The sequence below is a fragment of the Rhinatrema bivittatum genome, chromosome 6 (genome assembly GCF_901001135.1).
Source record: "Rhinatrema bivittatum chromosome 6, aRhiBiv1.1, whole genome shotgun sequence".
Taxonomy (NCBI): Eukaryota; Metazoa; Chordata; class Amphibia; order Gymnophiona; family Rhinatrematidae; genus Rhinatrema; species Rhinatrema bivittatum.
The window spans coordinates 3,332,653-3,346,921 of NC_042620.1; the positions used below are offsets into that span (position 1 = coordinate 3,332,653).

The 14,269-nt window shown below is 49.4% G+C and overlaps 1 protein-coding gene across 1 annotated transcript in view; it reads left to right on the plus strand.

Annotated features, from left to right (window-relative positions):
• LOC115093343 (adenylate cyclase type 10-like) overlaps positions 1-14,269 on the plus strand; it is a gene marked incomplete in the record, with an annotated part of 787,628 nt that overhangs the window by 466,439 nt on the left and 306,920 nt on the right. The window contains 2 exon segments of the mRNA XM_029604970.1: positions 273-437; positions 14,103-14,177. Of these exon segments, the coding sequence (XP_029460830.1) occupies positions 273-437; positions 14,103-14,177 (240 nt within the window).

Genomic DNA, 14,269 nt, shown 5'->3' on the forward strand with positions numbered 1-14,269 from the left:
TAAACAAAGTGTTTGTCTTTATAGCATTGTAAAAATCCCAGGTCATGGACAGACATTATGTTGACAAATCTCATAAAAATACTGATCTTAATATGCCAACATGGCCAAGTTTTGGAACTAGTCTTAGGGGATTGAGTATGAAAAAAAATGTTATTACTGAAATCTCTTGAAACATATATCGCAGATGATGTTTAAATGCCTGCCGTTTAAAATGAGGTTCTTAATCTCTGAAATTCTATTTTATTTCTTTTTATTGCTTTAAAATTTTACAGCAGCAAAATTTGTAGCTAAAATGATAGACTATCAGGAGAACTTGGAGTCTGCAAAAGAAACTAAGGAGGGACCAGATGATGTGAACAAAGAAAATGTCGCAGCTAAGAAACCAAAGGCAAAATCCAAAACGGCAAAGGAAACTATTGACATGATGTTCAAAAAAGGTAATGGAGGTTTACCAGTTTACATGAGGATGATCAGAGTGGGGTGTTTCTAAGTAAACCACTGACACGTTGTTTTGAAGGTGCTAAATGACAGGTCACATGAGGATGATCAGGGCGGGGTGTCTCTAAGGAAACCATTGACACGTTGTTTAAAGGTGCTAGAGGACAGGTCACATGAGGATGATCAGGGCGGGGTGTCTCTAAGGAAACCGCTGACATGTTGTTTGAAGGTGCTAGAGGACAGGTCACATGAGGATGATCAGGATTTTATTTATTTATTTATTTATTAATGAGTTTTTTAATTACCCGGCATTCGTAGGACACATCATGTCAGTTTACAAGTAACTTAGAAGAAGGAAATTACAATGAACGCGAATAGGGGACTGGCTATAAGAAGGGGGGGGGCAAAGAGCGAGTAACCAGACTAAGGGAGGGAGGGGCGGGAGAGAGAAGAGAGGAAGATAGGTAACCAAGTTAGTAACTAAAACCAAAGTCAAAAAATTAAAGTGCTTGCAATGTGCAATTCAAAGCTGGGTTAACAGTATATACATATGTACAAACAAGGCGAGTTGAAGGGGACTAGGGTAGGAGGGTAGTACAGGGGGGATGTGGGTGGCTATGGAGCTAGGGCATTTCATAGAGGAGCACTGTTTAGGTTTGATTGTTGTCAGGATAGGCCAGCTTGAAAAGCCATGTCTTGATTCCTTTTTTGAACTGGTTGAGGGATGGTTCTAAACGGAGAACAGCAGGAAGGGAGTTCCACAGGGTGGGGCCAGCAATGGAGAAGGCCCTTTCTCTAGTGATGGTGAGGTGTGCAGTTTTGAGGGATGGGGTGTGAAGGGCACCTGCAAGGGCGGTTCTGGTAGGGCAGTTAGAGGATCGGAAGCGTGGCATTTCTTCGAGCCAGGGGAGATTGTTTTTTGTAGAGTGTGTTGTGTAGAATAGTAAGTGTTTTGTATTGAGTACGGAAAGAAATAGGAAGCCAATGCAAGTCTTTTAAAATGGGAGTGATGTGGTCCCTTTTATGGGTATTGGTGATAACTCTCGCCATGGCGTTCTGCAGGATTTGAAGGGGTTTGATGGTGGATGCAGGGAGGCCTAAGAGAAGGGATTTGCAGTAGTCCAGTTTTGATAGAATGGTTGTCTGCAGAACTGTACGGAAATCGTGGGTGTGGAGGAGGGGTTTAAGTTTTTTGAGAATGTGGAGTTTGTGGAAACCCCCTTTCAGAAGCGACTTAATATAGGGTTTAAAACTTAGGTGTTGATCTAGGGAGACACCTAGGTCTCTTACAGAGAGCAGAGGAGTATGGGTAAGTGTGGTGTTTTGAGAGGTGGGATGGAGAGTATGGTCAGGATGATTTGAGATAATCAGGATTTCTGTTTTTGACGCATTAAGTGCAAGGTGCAGGTTGGATAAAAGGGAGTTGATGGATACTAGGCAGGTTTCCCAGAATTGCATGGATTCCTTGAGGGACTTCCGAATGGGGATAAGTATTTGTACATCGTCAGTGTACAGAAAGAATTTTAGGCCTAGGTTAGAAAGTAGATGGCAGAGTGGCAATAGATATATATATTGAAGAGGGTGGAGGATAGGGAGGATCCTTGGGGGACACCTTGGGGGACACCTTGTGCGAAGACTCGGAGTTATCAATTTTTACTACATACTCTCTATGGGTGAGGTATGAGGAGAACCATGATAGGGCTGTGTTGGAGATACCTATCTCTGCTAAATGGGAGATTAGGATTTGGTGGTTGACCGTATCGAAGGCTGCTGAAATATCTAGGAGTGCAAGTAAGTATGATTGGCCATGGTCCATGCCTTTGAGGACAGTGTCTGTTATTGCGAGTAATAGCTTTTCGGTATTACGATCTTTATGAAAACCATATTGTGAGGGGTGGAGGATATTGTGGTCTTCGAGGAAGTGGGTGAGTTGCATATTAACTACCTTTTCAAGAATTTTGGATATAAAAGGCAGGTTGGAGATAGGCCGATAGTTGGCAGGGTCAGTGTGGTCGAAGGTAGGTTTTTTTAGGATGGGGTGTCTCTAAGGAAACCATTGACACGTTGTTTGAAGGTGCTAGAGGACAGGTCACGTGAGAATGATCAGGGCGGGGTGACACTAAGGAAACCACTGACACGTTGTTTGAAGGTGCTAGAGGACAGGTCAATGAGGATGATCAGGGTGGGGTGTCTCTAAGGAAACCCACTGATATGTTGTTTGAAGGTGCTAGAGGACAGGTTACATAAGGATGATCAGGATGGGCTGTCTCTAAGGAAACCACTGACACGTTGTTTGAAGGTGCTAGAGGACAGTCACATGCAATCCAGTGGTGGCCTGGATTGCAAACTGGTTGATGGACAGAAGACATGTGTGATGGTAATGGAACACTCTCTGATGAGAGAGCGGTTTTAAGCGGTGTACCGCAGGGATCGGTGTTTGGGACCGGTCCTTTCAATATCTTTGTGAGCGACATTGCGGGAAGGGATAGAAGGTAAGGTATGTTTTTTTTGCGGATGACAATAAGATCTGCAACAGAGTGGACATGCCGGAAGGAGTGGAGAGAATGAGACGGGATTTAAGGAAGCTGGTAGAGTGGTCGAAGATATGGCAGCTGAGATTCAATGCCAAGAAGTGCAGAGTCATGCATATGGGGAGTGGAAATCCGAATGAACTGTATTCGATGGGGGGAGAAAGACTGATGTGCACGGAGCAGGAGAGAGACCTTGGGGTGATAGTGTCTAATGATATGAAGTCTGCGAAACAATGTGACAAGGCGATAGCAAAAGCCAGAAGAATGCTGGGCTGCATAGAGAGAGGAATATCGAGTAAGAAAAGGGAAGTGATTATCCCCTTGTACAGGTCCTTGGTGAGACCTCACCTGGAGTATTGTGTTCAGTTTCTGGAGACCGTATCTCCACAGAGACAGAGACAAATGGAGGCGGTCCAGAGAAGGGCGACCAAAAAGGTGGAAGGTCCTTCATCAAATGACTTATGAGGAGAGATTGAAGAATCTAAATATGTACACCCTGGAGGAAAGGAGGAGCAGAGGTGATATGATACAGACTTTCAGATACTTGAAAGGTTTTAATGATCCAAAGACAACGACAAACTTTTTCCGTAGGAAAAAAATCAGCAGAACCAGGGGTCACGATTTGAAGCTCCAGGAGGAAGAATTCAGAACCAAATGTCAGGAAGTATTTCTTCACAGAGAGGGGTGGTAGATGCCTGGAATGCCCTTCAGGAGGAAGTAGTGAAGACCAGAACTGTGAAGGACTTCAAAGGGGCATGGGATAACACTGTGGATCATAAAGTCAAGAGGCCATCAATGAAGAGTGGGTGGCTCGCCAGAATGACGGCTACTGCCTGTTGCAGTTGGACACTGCTGAGAGATAGTGGATCCTTGGGCCAGCCTACCCAGGGAGGCAGGGTAGGCCGGGAGGGCGGAGCCACAAGCTGGAGGAGTTCACCCAGGAACCAGGGACCCCCCCGGGAGGAAGCCCGTAGGGTCCCGGGTCCTCGGAACTTGGAACTGAGACAGAAAGTCAGAGGCTGAGACAGGCGTAGACCGGACCAGAGCAAGCAGAAAGGAATAGGAAGTCCAAGGTACCCGGAAGGCAGGGGACCGGCTGCACAGGGCCGAGGGCTGGCTGAAGGCAGGGCAGCGGGCGGCTGCAGAGTCTGTAGCAAACCAGAGTCTGAAGCAGGCTGAAGGCTGAAGCGGAGTCGGAAGCAGGCCGGAGTCAGAGGCTGGCTGCAGGCTGAAGCGGAGTCAGAAGCAAACCGGAGTCGGGAGGCTGGCTGTAGGCTGAAGCGGAGTCAGGAGCAAACCGGAGTCGGAGGCAGGCTGCAAGCTGAGGCGGAAGTCAGAAGCAAACTGGAGTCAGAGGCAGGCAGCAGGCTGAAGCGGAGTCAGAGGCAAACCGGAGTCGAGGCAGGCAGCAGGCAGAAGCGGAGTCAGAGGCAAACCGGAGTCGGGGCAGGCAGCAGGCTGAAGCGGAAGTCAGAAGCAAACCGGAGTCAGAGGCAGGCAGCAGGCTGAAGCGGGGTCAGAAGCAAACCAAAGTCAGAAGCAGGCAAAGTGGAGATCACCAGGAACGCAACTAAGAACAACTACGGAGTTGTGAACCTCGTTGCAAGGCGATGAGAGAGAGTTTGAGCGCTGGTTATATCGGGACTTGGGCGTGACGTCAGCAGCGCGGGCGGGGCCAGGCTTCCGGGAGCTGGGCGCTCAAGACAGACGTCCTCGCGCGCACACGAGACTGAAGGGAAGCAGGCACGTAATGGCGGCCACCACATGGAGTGAGAGAAGCCCCCGGGGTCCGGAGCGGGCGGAATGCGGTGATCCCTGAAGTGGAGGTAGGCGGGCTTGGGCCCCAACAGAAGGGAAGCGGTTAGGACCGCAATAGTACTCCCCCCTTTAACGGCCCCTCTTGAGAGGACCGGGTTTCTCCGGGTGGTCACGGTGGAACTGTTGCAACAAGGATTTGTCCAGGATGTTGCAGCTGGGCTCCAGGTGTTGTCCTCATCGCCGCAAACCCTCCATCGAGTAGATATTCCCACCTCCGGTTGTAGAAGCGAACATCCAGGACCTCGCGTGCCTGGTAAGTGGGATCATCATCGATGGTATAGGTGAAGGATCCGGAGATTTTCGGGTGATAGCGGGAGAGGACTACGGGCTTTAGCAGGGATATGTGGAAAACATTGTGGACTCGAAGAGAGGACGGCAACTCAGCCGATATGAGACCGAGAGCCCACTCTCTCGGCGATCCGGAATGGCCCACAGAACCTGGGAGCAAATCTTCGTGAGGGGAGGCGGAGACGAATCTTTTTGGTGCTAAGCCAAACCCGGTCTCCTGGCTGATAGGTAGGAGCCGGTCGTCGGTGGCGATCAGCCGCCTGTTTGGCGGAAGAGGCTGAGCGGATCAGTTTGTTCTGGGTTTTTTGCCACAAGGTCTGTAGCTGACGAGCCGTTAACTGGGTGGCTGGTGAGGCGCTGGGAGTAGCGATGGGAAGCGGAGGTCTCAGCTGTTTCCCGTAGACTAGCTGGAACGGTGAGAGCCCGGTGGCAGCATGAGCTTGATTATTATAGGCAACTCAGCCCAGGGCAGTAGTTCTGACCAGTTGTCTTGCTTTTCATTGGTGAAGGCTCGAAGGTAGGTTTTCAGAGACCGATTCATCCTTTCGGACTGTCCTTTACGCTGCGGGTGGAAAGCCGTAGAAAAGCTGAGCTTCACCTTGAAGCATTTACAGAGAGCCCTCCAGTAGCGTGCGACAAACTGGGGCGCGCGGTCGGAAACTATGTCTTGCGGGAGGCCGTGTAGCCTGAAATATGCTGGGCGAAGAGGGAGAGCTAGTTCGGGTGCAGAGGGTAACTTAGTCAATGGAACAAGGTGCACCATCTTAGAGAAGTGGTCGACGGTAACCCAGATAACTGTTTGACCGCGAGAGGAAGGCAAGTCCACATAAAGTCTGTAGCGAGATGGGTCCAGGCTCTGTGGGAACTGGCAGAGGCTGTAGGAGACCGCACGGGGGTCCAGGACTGGGCTTTTGATGAGCACAGGTGGGGCAGGAACTAACATAGATGCGAACATCCTGTCGCATGTTGGACCACCAGTAAAAGCGGTTAAGGAGTTCCAAGGTTCTCTCACGTCCTGCGTGCCCTCCAGTGAGGGAGTCATGAGCCCAGCATAGTGTCTTTAACGGTCTCGTCGGGGAACCACGGTCCTATCTTGGGAGAGGACCGTCAGGGCGGACAGGCGAACCTTACTAGGATCTAGAATGTACTGTGGGGGTTCTTGGTCTTCTTCGGATAAGGAGGTCCGTGAGAGAGCATCAGCTCGGAGATTCTTAGCCGCCGGCCGGTACTGTAAGACAAAATGAAAGCGGCTAAAGAACAGGGCCCAGCGGGCTTGGCGAAGGTTCAATCACCATTGAGCCTGGGGACAAAAACTCTAAGTTTTGTGATCCGTATACACGGTGGTCGTGTGTCTGGCCCCCTCGAGCCATTGTCTCCATTCTTGCAAACGCGAGTTTGATTGCCAACAGCTCTTTGTCGCCGATGGAATAATTTGTCTTGGCGGGGGGAGAACTTCCTGGAGAAGTAAGAAGCATGGCAAAAGTTGTCCGGACTCGGAGTGTTGACTGAGGACCGCCCCGACGGCCATGCTGGAGGCGTCGACCTCAACGATGAAAGGTCTGGCCGGATCGGGATGACGGAGACAGATGTCTGTGAGAAACGCCTCTTTCAAGTCGGTGAAGGCTGCGACCGCAGCGTCAGGCCAGTTCTTGGCGTCGGCTCCCTTGCGGGTCAGGGCAGTAAGGGGAGCGACCCGATGCGAGTACTGTGGAATAAAATGTCTATAAAAGTTAGCGAAGCCCAAGAATCTCTGGAGGGCCTTGAGACCCTTGGGTTGAGGCCATCTAGTTATGGCAGATACTTTCTCAGGGTCCATCCAGAAGCCTGTGGAGGAGATGATGTACCCCAGGAAGGGCAGGGCCTCAGCTTCGAAAACACATTTTTCTAGCTTGGCGTAGAGATGATGTCTCGGAGAGCCTGCAGAACTTGTGTGACGTGGTGACGGTGAGTATCCAGATCTCTGGAGAAGATGAGCACGTCATCAAGATAGACAATCACATGAGAGTGGAGCATGTCGCGTAGGACCTCGTTCATGAGATTCTGGAAGACGGCGGGGGCGTTGCAGAGTCCAAAGGGCATTACTAGGTACTCGTAATGCCCATCCCTGGTATTAAAGGCCATCTTCCACTCATCCCCGGGGCGAATACGGACGAGGTTATAGGCCCCTCGGAGGTCTAGCTTGGTGAAGATGCGTGCTCCCTGAAGGCGATCCAAAAGCTCAGGAATCAGGGGAAGCGGATAGCGGTCTCGCTTGGTGATGGCATTCAAGCCACGTTAGTCTATTCATGGACAGAGGGAGCCGTCCTTCTTGGCCACAAAGAAGAAGCCGGCTCCGCGGGTGAACGAGAGGGACGAATGAAGCCTTTGGCAAGGTTCTCAGTCACATACTGGGACATGGCAGCAGTCTCTGGCAAAGACAAAGGATACACCCGGCCACGGGGAGGCGTGGTGCCCGGTAGCAAGTCAATCGGGCAATCAAAAGGCCGGTGTTGAGGAAGTATTTCAGCCTTTTCTTTGGAGAAGACGTCGGCGAAGTCTCGATATGGCTCGGGCAGCAGGAGAGAGGAGCAGAGGTGCAAGGTTTTCAGTGGACGTGGGAGGCATAAACAATGTTTAAAACAAAAGGGACTCCATCGGGTTAGCTGAAAGTTATCCCATTGAATAACGGGTGAATGCTGTCGCAACCACGGCAGTCCAAGAACCAGGGGGTGCACAGCTCGCTCCAAGAGTAGCAGGGAGATTTCTTCCGAATGGAACAAGCCTGTCTGGAGAGTCAAAGGGGCTGTGGAGCAGGTGATGGTACCAGGGAGCAGCGTGCCCCGGATAGAGGAAATCCATAGCGAAGGAACCTTCCATTGCTTGGGGAGAGACAGCTGATTCACCAGATCGGCCACAATGAATTCCCCTCAGCACCAGAGTCGATGAAAGCCCGATCTGGAGTTCCCCACCGGGGTATTTAAGAGTCACTGGCAATGTACATAGAGGAGCTGATCCTGTAGAGCCTAGGTGTAGCTCCTTGGTATAACCTAGGCACGGTCGTTTCCCGGACGTTCCGGGCAATTGGCGAGGAAGTGCCCCTTGCCTCCGCAGTAGAGACAGAGGCCCTGTGAGCGGCGCCTCCTCCTTTCTTCGGGAGTTAGTGGAGATCTACCCAATTGCAATGGGTTCTCAACTGTTGGCAGAGGCCGGAAGAGCCTTAGGTGCCGGGGTTCTGGTGGCAGAGGACGACTGCGGTGATGTTTACGGTAGGAGCGGGTCTCCTTATCCCGCTGCTGAAGATGGCGATCCACCCTGCCGGCGATGTCAATTAAGTCATTTAAGTCCTCCGGGAGGTCCCGGCCTGCTAACTCATCTTTGATGTGGCTGGCAAGCCCCTCCAGGAAGATTCCCCTAAGGCAATCATCCCGCCAGCCAACTTCCATGGCCAGCGTGCGAAAGTCTATGGTGTAATCGGCCACCGAGCGTGTCCCTTGCCTGAGGTGCAAGAGCTCCGAGGCCGCGGTGGTCTGGCGTGCAGGATCATCAAAAGCGAGGCAAAAGTTGAGGACAAATTCCTGCAGATTCTGTAACAAGGGTCCTGACGCTCCCACATGGGTGAGGCCCAGTCAAGAGCCTTACCATCCAGTAGCGAGAATATATACGCTACTTTAACTGCATCTGAGGGAAACTGTGCAGGCAGAAGGGCAAAAACGCACGTAGCACTGATTCAAAAAGCCACGGCACGTCTTCATATCCCCGGCATACGGGTCGGCATGGGTAGCTGATCACTGAAGCCGAACTGGGTGCTGGAGCCGGAGGAGGGCTGGAGGCGTTCCGGAGGAGAAGCCTCCAGGCGGGAGACCAGCTGTTCCTCGGTAGCAGCAAGCGGTTTGTCGATAGAGTGTTTGTTGCTGCTGGAGGCGTTGTGCCATCCCCGGGAAGGCCTGCAGGCTTGGGGCCTCCGCCGAGTCCATGGCCTTGCAAACTGTTGCAGTTGGACACTGCTGGAGAGATAGTGGACCCTTGGGCCGGCCTACCTAGGGAGGCAGGGTAGGCCGGGAGGCGGAGCCACAAGCTGGAGGAGTTCACCCAGGAACCAGGGATCCCCTGGGAGGAGCCCGTAGGGTCCCGGGTCCTCGGGACTTGGAACTGAGACAGAAAGTCCAGAGGCTGAGATAGGCGTAGACTGGGACCAGAGCAAGCAGAAAGGATAGGAAGTCCAAGGTACCCGGAAGGCAGGGGACCGGCTGCACAGGCCGAGGGCCGGCTGAAGGCAGGGCAGCGGGCTGGCTGCGGAGTCTGTAGCAAACTGGAGTCTGAAGCAGGCTGAAGGCTGAAGCGGAGTCGGAAGCAGGACAGAGTCAGAGGCTGGCTGCAGGCTGAAGCGGAGTCAGAAGCAAACCGGAGTTGGAGGCTGGCTGTAGGCTGAAGCGGAGGCAGGAGCAAACCGGAGTCGGAGGCAGGCTGCAGGCTGAGGCGGGAAGTCAGAAGCAAACTGGAGTCGGAGGCAGGCAGCAGGCTGAAGCGGAGTCAGAGGTAAACCGGAGTCGAGGCAGGCAGCAGGCAGAAGCGGAAGGCAGAAGCAAACCAGAGTCAGAGGCAGGCAGCAGGCTGAAGCGGGGTCAGAAGCAAACCGGAGTCAGAAGCAGGCAACGTGGAGATCACCAGGAACGCAACTAAGAACAACTAAGGAGTTGTGAACCTCGTTGCAAGGCGATGAGAGAGAGTTTGAGCGCCGGTTATATTGGGACTTGGGCGTGACGTCAGCAGCGTGGGCGGGGCCAGGCTTCCGGGAGCTGGGCGCTCAAGACGGACGTCCTCGCGCACGCACGAGACTGAAGGGAAGCAGGCACGTAATGGCGGCCGCCACATGGAGTGAGAGAAGCCCCCGGGGTCCGGAGGCGGGCGGAAATGCGGGGATCCCTGAAGCGGAGGTAGGCAGGCTTGGGTCCTAACAGAAGGGAAGCGGTCGGGACCGCAACAACTGCCTGGAGATAATACCCTTATTCAATAAACATACATATGGTTACTGTGACTCCAACATCGCTCTAAGCTTCAACAGCAAGAGGAAATGTGGAAAAAAAGGATTTGCACTCACAAAGCGGGGAGTAGCTGGCTTGTTACGGCGGTTACTACCCCAACCAAATAAGCCTGATACTTCACTTTCAATGCATATCCAGCATAGCTCTCTGCTTCAACGGCAGGGGAGAAGAAAAACTGATACTTCACGCATATCCAGCATAGCTCTCTGCTTCAACGGCAGGGGAGAAGAAAAACTGATACTTCACGCATATCCATCAGAGCTCTCTGCTTCAACGGCAGGGAGAAGAAAAACTGATACTTCACGCATATCCAGCATAGCTCTCTGCTTCAACGGCAGGAGAGAAAAAACTGATACTTCACGCATAACCAGCACAGCTCTCTGCTTCAACGGCAGGGGAGAAGAAAAACTGATCTTCACCATATCCAGCACAGCTCTTTGCTTCAACGGCAGGGGAGAAGATAAACTGATACTTCACACATAGCACAGCATAGCTCTCTGCTTCACGGCAGGGGAGAAGAAAACTGATACTTCACGCATATCCAGCATAGCTCTCTGCTTCAACGGCAGGGGAGAAGAAAAACTGATACTTCACGCATATCCAGCATAGCTCTCTGCTTCAACGGCAGGGGAGAAGAAAACAACCAATAAGGGCTGAAAACATAGTCTGGGTAAAACAAATAAGCATGGTGTAGCTTGCTTATGCGGCAGTTGCTACCCATAACTAATTAACTAGATATTTCACTTAAATGCAGTTCCAACATTGCTCTCTACATTAATGGTGGGGGTGGAAGGGAAATAGAACCAAAAGGTTACTAAGAGCCAAGAGAAAACAGATAAGTATGAGAAAAAAAACCAAAACAAAAGTGCGAAGCTTGCTGGGCACTGGATGGGCCATCTGGTCTTCTTCTGTCGTCATTTCTATGTTTCTATGAAGATGATCAGGATGGGGTGTCTCTAAGAAACCATTGACATTGTTTGAAGGTGCTAGAGGACAGGTCACATGAGGATGATCAGGATGGGGTGTCTCTAAGGAAAACCATTGACACGTTGTTTGAAGGTGCTAGAGGACAGGTCACATGAGGATGATCAGGATGGGGTGTCTCTAAGGAAACCACTGACACGTTGTTTGAAGGTGCTAGAGGACAGGTCACATGAGGATGATCAGGGTGGAATGTCTCTAAGGAAAACCGCTGACATGTTATTTGCACACAAACCTGAGTTAAAATGTGCCTTTAGCACAACATCACTGCATATTTTAATGCGGCAGAGTCTCTGAGGCATGATTTATGTGTACAAAAATCCTGCTTTGTGCTCAAAATTACATGATTTGTGGTTGTTTAATGTTCATAAAAATTATTTATGTGCACAAAAATGCTTTCAGCACCGAAACATTTTTTGTGCATAGAAATCTAGAAGTCCGTTTCAAAAGCAGCCAGCTAAGTCAGAAGTTAACCGGCTAGTTAATATGTGTACACATAGCCAGCTAATAAGGTGGCTAGAATTTAAGCTGGATAAGTTAGGGGCGTTCCGGGGGCCTAACGTGGAGGAGTTGAGTTAGCCAGCTAATTACAATATCAGTATTAACCGGAAGACTTAGCCAGCTAAGTCTCATCAGGCCAAAGAGCTGTCCTAAGGTTATCTGGTTATAGTTATCCAACTAACTTTAAGATAGCTAGCTATATTCACTAGTGCGGCTACACTACTCAATATCCTCCATAGTGAGCTGGATAAGTTTATCTATAGTTATCCAGCTAACTTTAAGATAGCTAGCTATATTCAATAGTGCAGCTACCTACTCAATTCCTTCTCCATAGTGAGCTGGATAAGTTTATCTATAGTTATCCAGCTAACTTTAAGATAGCTAGCTATATTCAATAGTGCGGCTACACTACTCAATATTCCTCCATAGTGAGCTGGATAAGTTTATCTATAGTTATCCAGCTAACTTTAAAGCCGCTGTATCAATAGTGCGGCTACACTACTCAATATTCCTCCATAGTGAGCTGGACAAGTTTATCTATAGTTATCCAGCTAACTTTAAAATAGCCGGCTGTATTCAATAGTGCGGCTACACTACTCAATATTCCTCCATAGTGAGCTGGATAAGTTTATCTATAGTTATCCAGCTAACTTTAAGTATAGCTAGCTATATTCAATAGTGCGGGCTACACTACTCAATATTCCTCCATAGTGAGATGGATAAGTTATCTATAGTTATCCAGCTAACTTAAGATAGCTAGCTATATTCAATAGTGCGGCTACACTACTCAATGATTCCTCCCATAGTGAGCTGGATATAGTTTATCTATAGTTATCCAGCTAACTTAAGATAGCTAGCTATATTCAATAGTGCGGCTACACTACTCAATATAGACTTCAACGGGGCGTGGGATAAACACTGTGGATCCATAAAGTCAAGATGCTGCCAATGAAGGAAGAGTGGGTGACTCGCCAGAATGATGGCTACTGCCTGGAGTCAATACCCTTACTAAATAAACATTAACATGCTTACTGTGACTCCAACATCGCTTCTAAGCTTCAACAACAAGAGGAATGTGGGAAAAAAGGATTTGCACTTACAAAGAGGGGAGTAGCTGGCTTGTTACGGCGGTTACTACCCCAAATCAAAAAAGCCTGATACTTCACTTTCAATGCATATACAGCCTAGTTCTCTGATTCAACGGCAGGGGAGAAGAAAAACTGATACTTCACACATCCAGCAGAGCTCTCTGCTTCAACGGCAGGGGAGAAGAAAAGAGGGTTCGCACTCACAAAGCGGGGAGTAGCTGGCTTGTTACGGCGGTTACTACCCCAAACCAAATGTGCCTGATACTTCACTTTCGATGCACATCCAGCATGGCTCTCTGCTTCAACAGCATGGGAGAAGACTGATACTTCACGCATATCCAGCATAGCTCCCTGCTTCAACGGCAGGGGAGAAGAAAAACAACCAAGAAGGGCTGTATAACATAGTCTGGGTAAAACAAATAAGCATGGGTGTAGCTTGCTTATTGCGGCGGCTACTACCCCTAACAAATCAAGCTAGATATTTCACTTGGATGCAGCTCCATCACTGCTCTCTACATTAAAGGTGGGGGTGGAAGGGAAATAGAACCAAGAGCTAAGAGAAACAGATAAGTATGAGAGAAAAAATGTGTGAGCTGCTGGGCAGACTGGATGGGCCATTTGGTCTTCTTCTGCCGTCATTTCTATGTTTCTATGTTTCTATAGTGAGCTGGATAAGTTTATCTATAGTTATCCAGCTAACTTTAAGATAGCCGGCTGTATTCAAATATGTCGGCTACCACTACTCATAATGCCTCCATAGTTAGCTGGATAAGTTATCTTGCCTAACTTCGGTATCCAGGCTGGGTCTGAATATGGATCTTCCTGATGTATTGAAGCATATTTATAGGCAAAAAACATGTCTTTATGTGTTGCAAAACATGTTTTCTGCTCTTATATCCTTATTATAGGTCATAAATAGTCACTAGTACTGGAAACGTTACTCCACCTCACACCAGCAGTAACATTTCCAGTGCTATGAAAACATGAAAAACGCCAGTGCATGGCGCAGGGGGAATAATTAATATCTTCCTTTGATTGGGATTTTCATGTGAGAGCACTAAGCTGGATGCAGAGTTTTACACAAATGACAAGAGGAGGGTGACACCATGTAGACTAACCAATTTATTGAGGTATGAGCTTTTGAGGACAGATGCATCTGATACCGCAATAAATTGGTAAGTATATAAGGTGCCACACACTAGACTAACACATCTATCTCTCTGAACAGTTTTGCACAGTTGTTTTGTATACAAAATTCCTTGCTTCATCAGGAATAATATTTGCACACAAAAAGTATGCACACAGTTGCAGGTAAAACTGAGTGCTCTGCTGGGTGCACCTTATTACATTGAGCCAATGCTAAGGTCGGGAGGTAGGCAGGTATGAACGGAAGTAACTGGGGACCCGTTGTCATTTTCAATAAAATTTCTTTTCAGATTCACCAAGGCAGACATCTCTAATGTCCAGCTTTTCCTCTGAGACTTTAAAAGCTGTTGAGCAGTTAAGGAAAGGTGAGCCGTGTCTTCTATGGGAAGGCTCCTGATAGAATAAATAACTTGTGGTTATTTGCTGTTTTTTAAAAATGGTATTCATCATGCTCCAT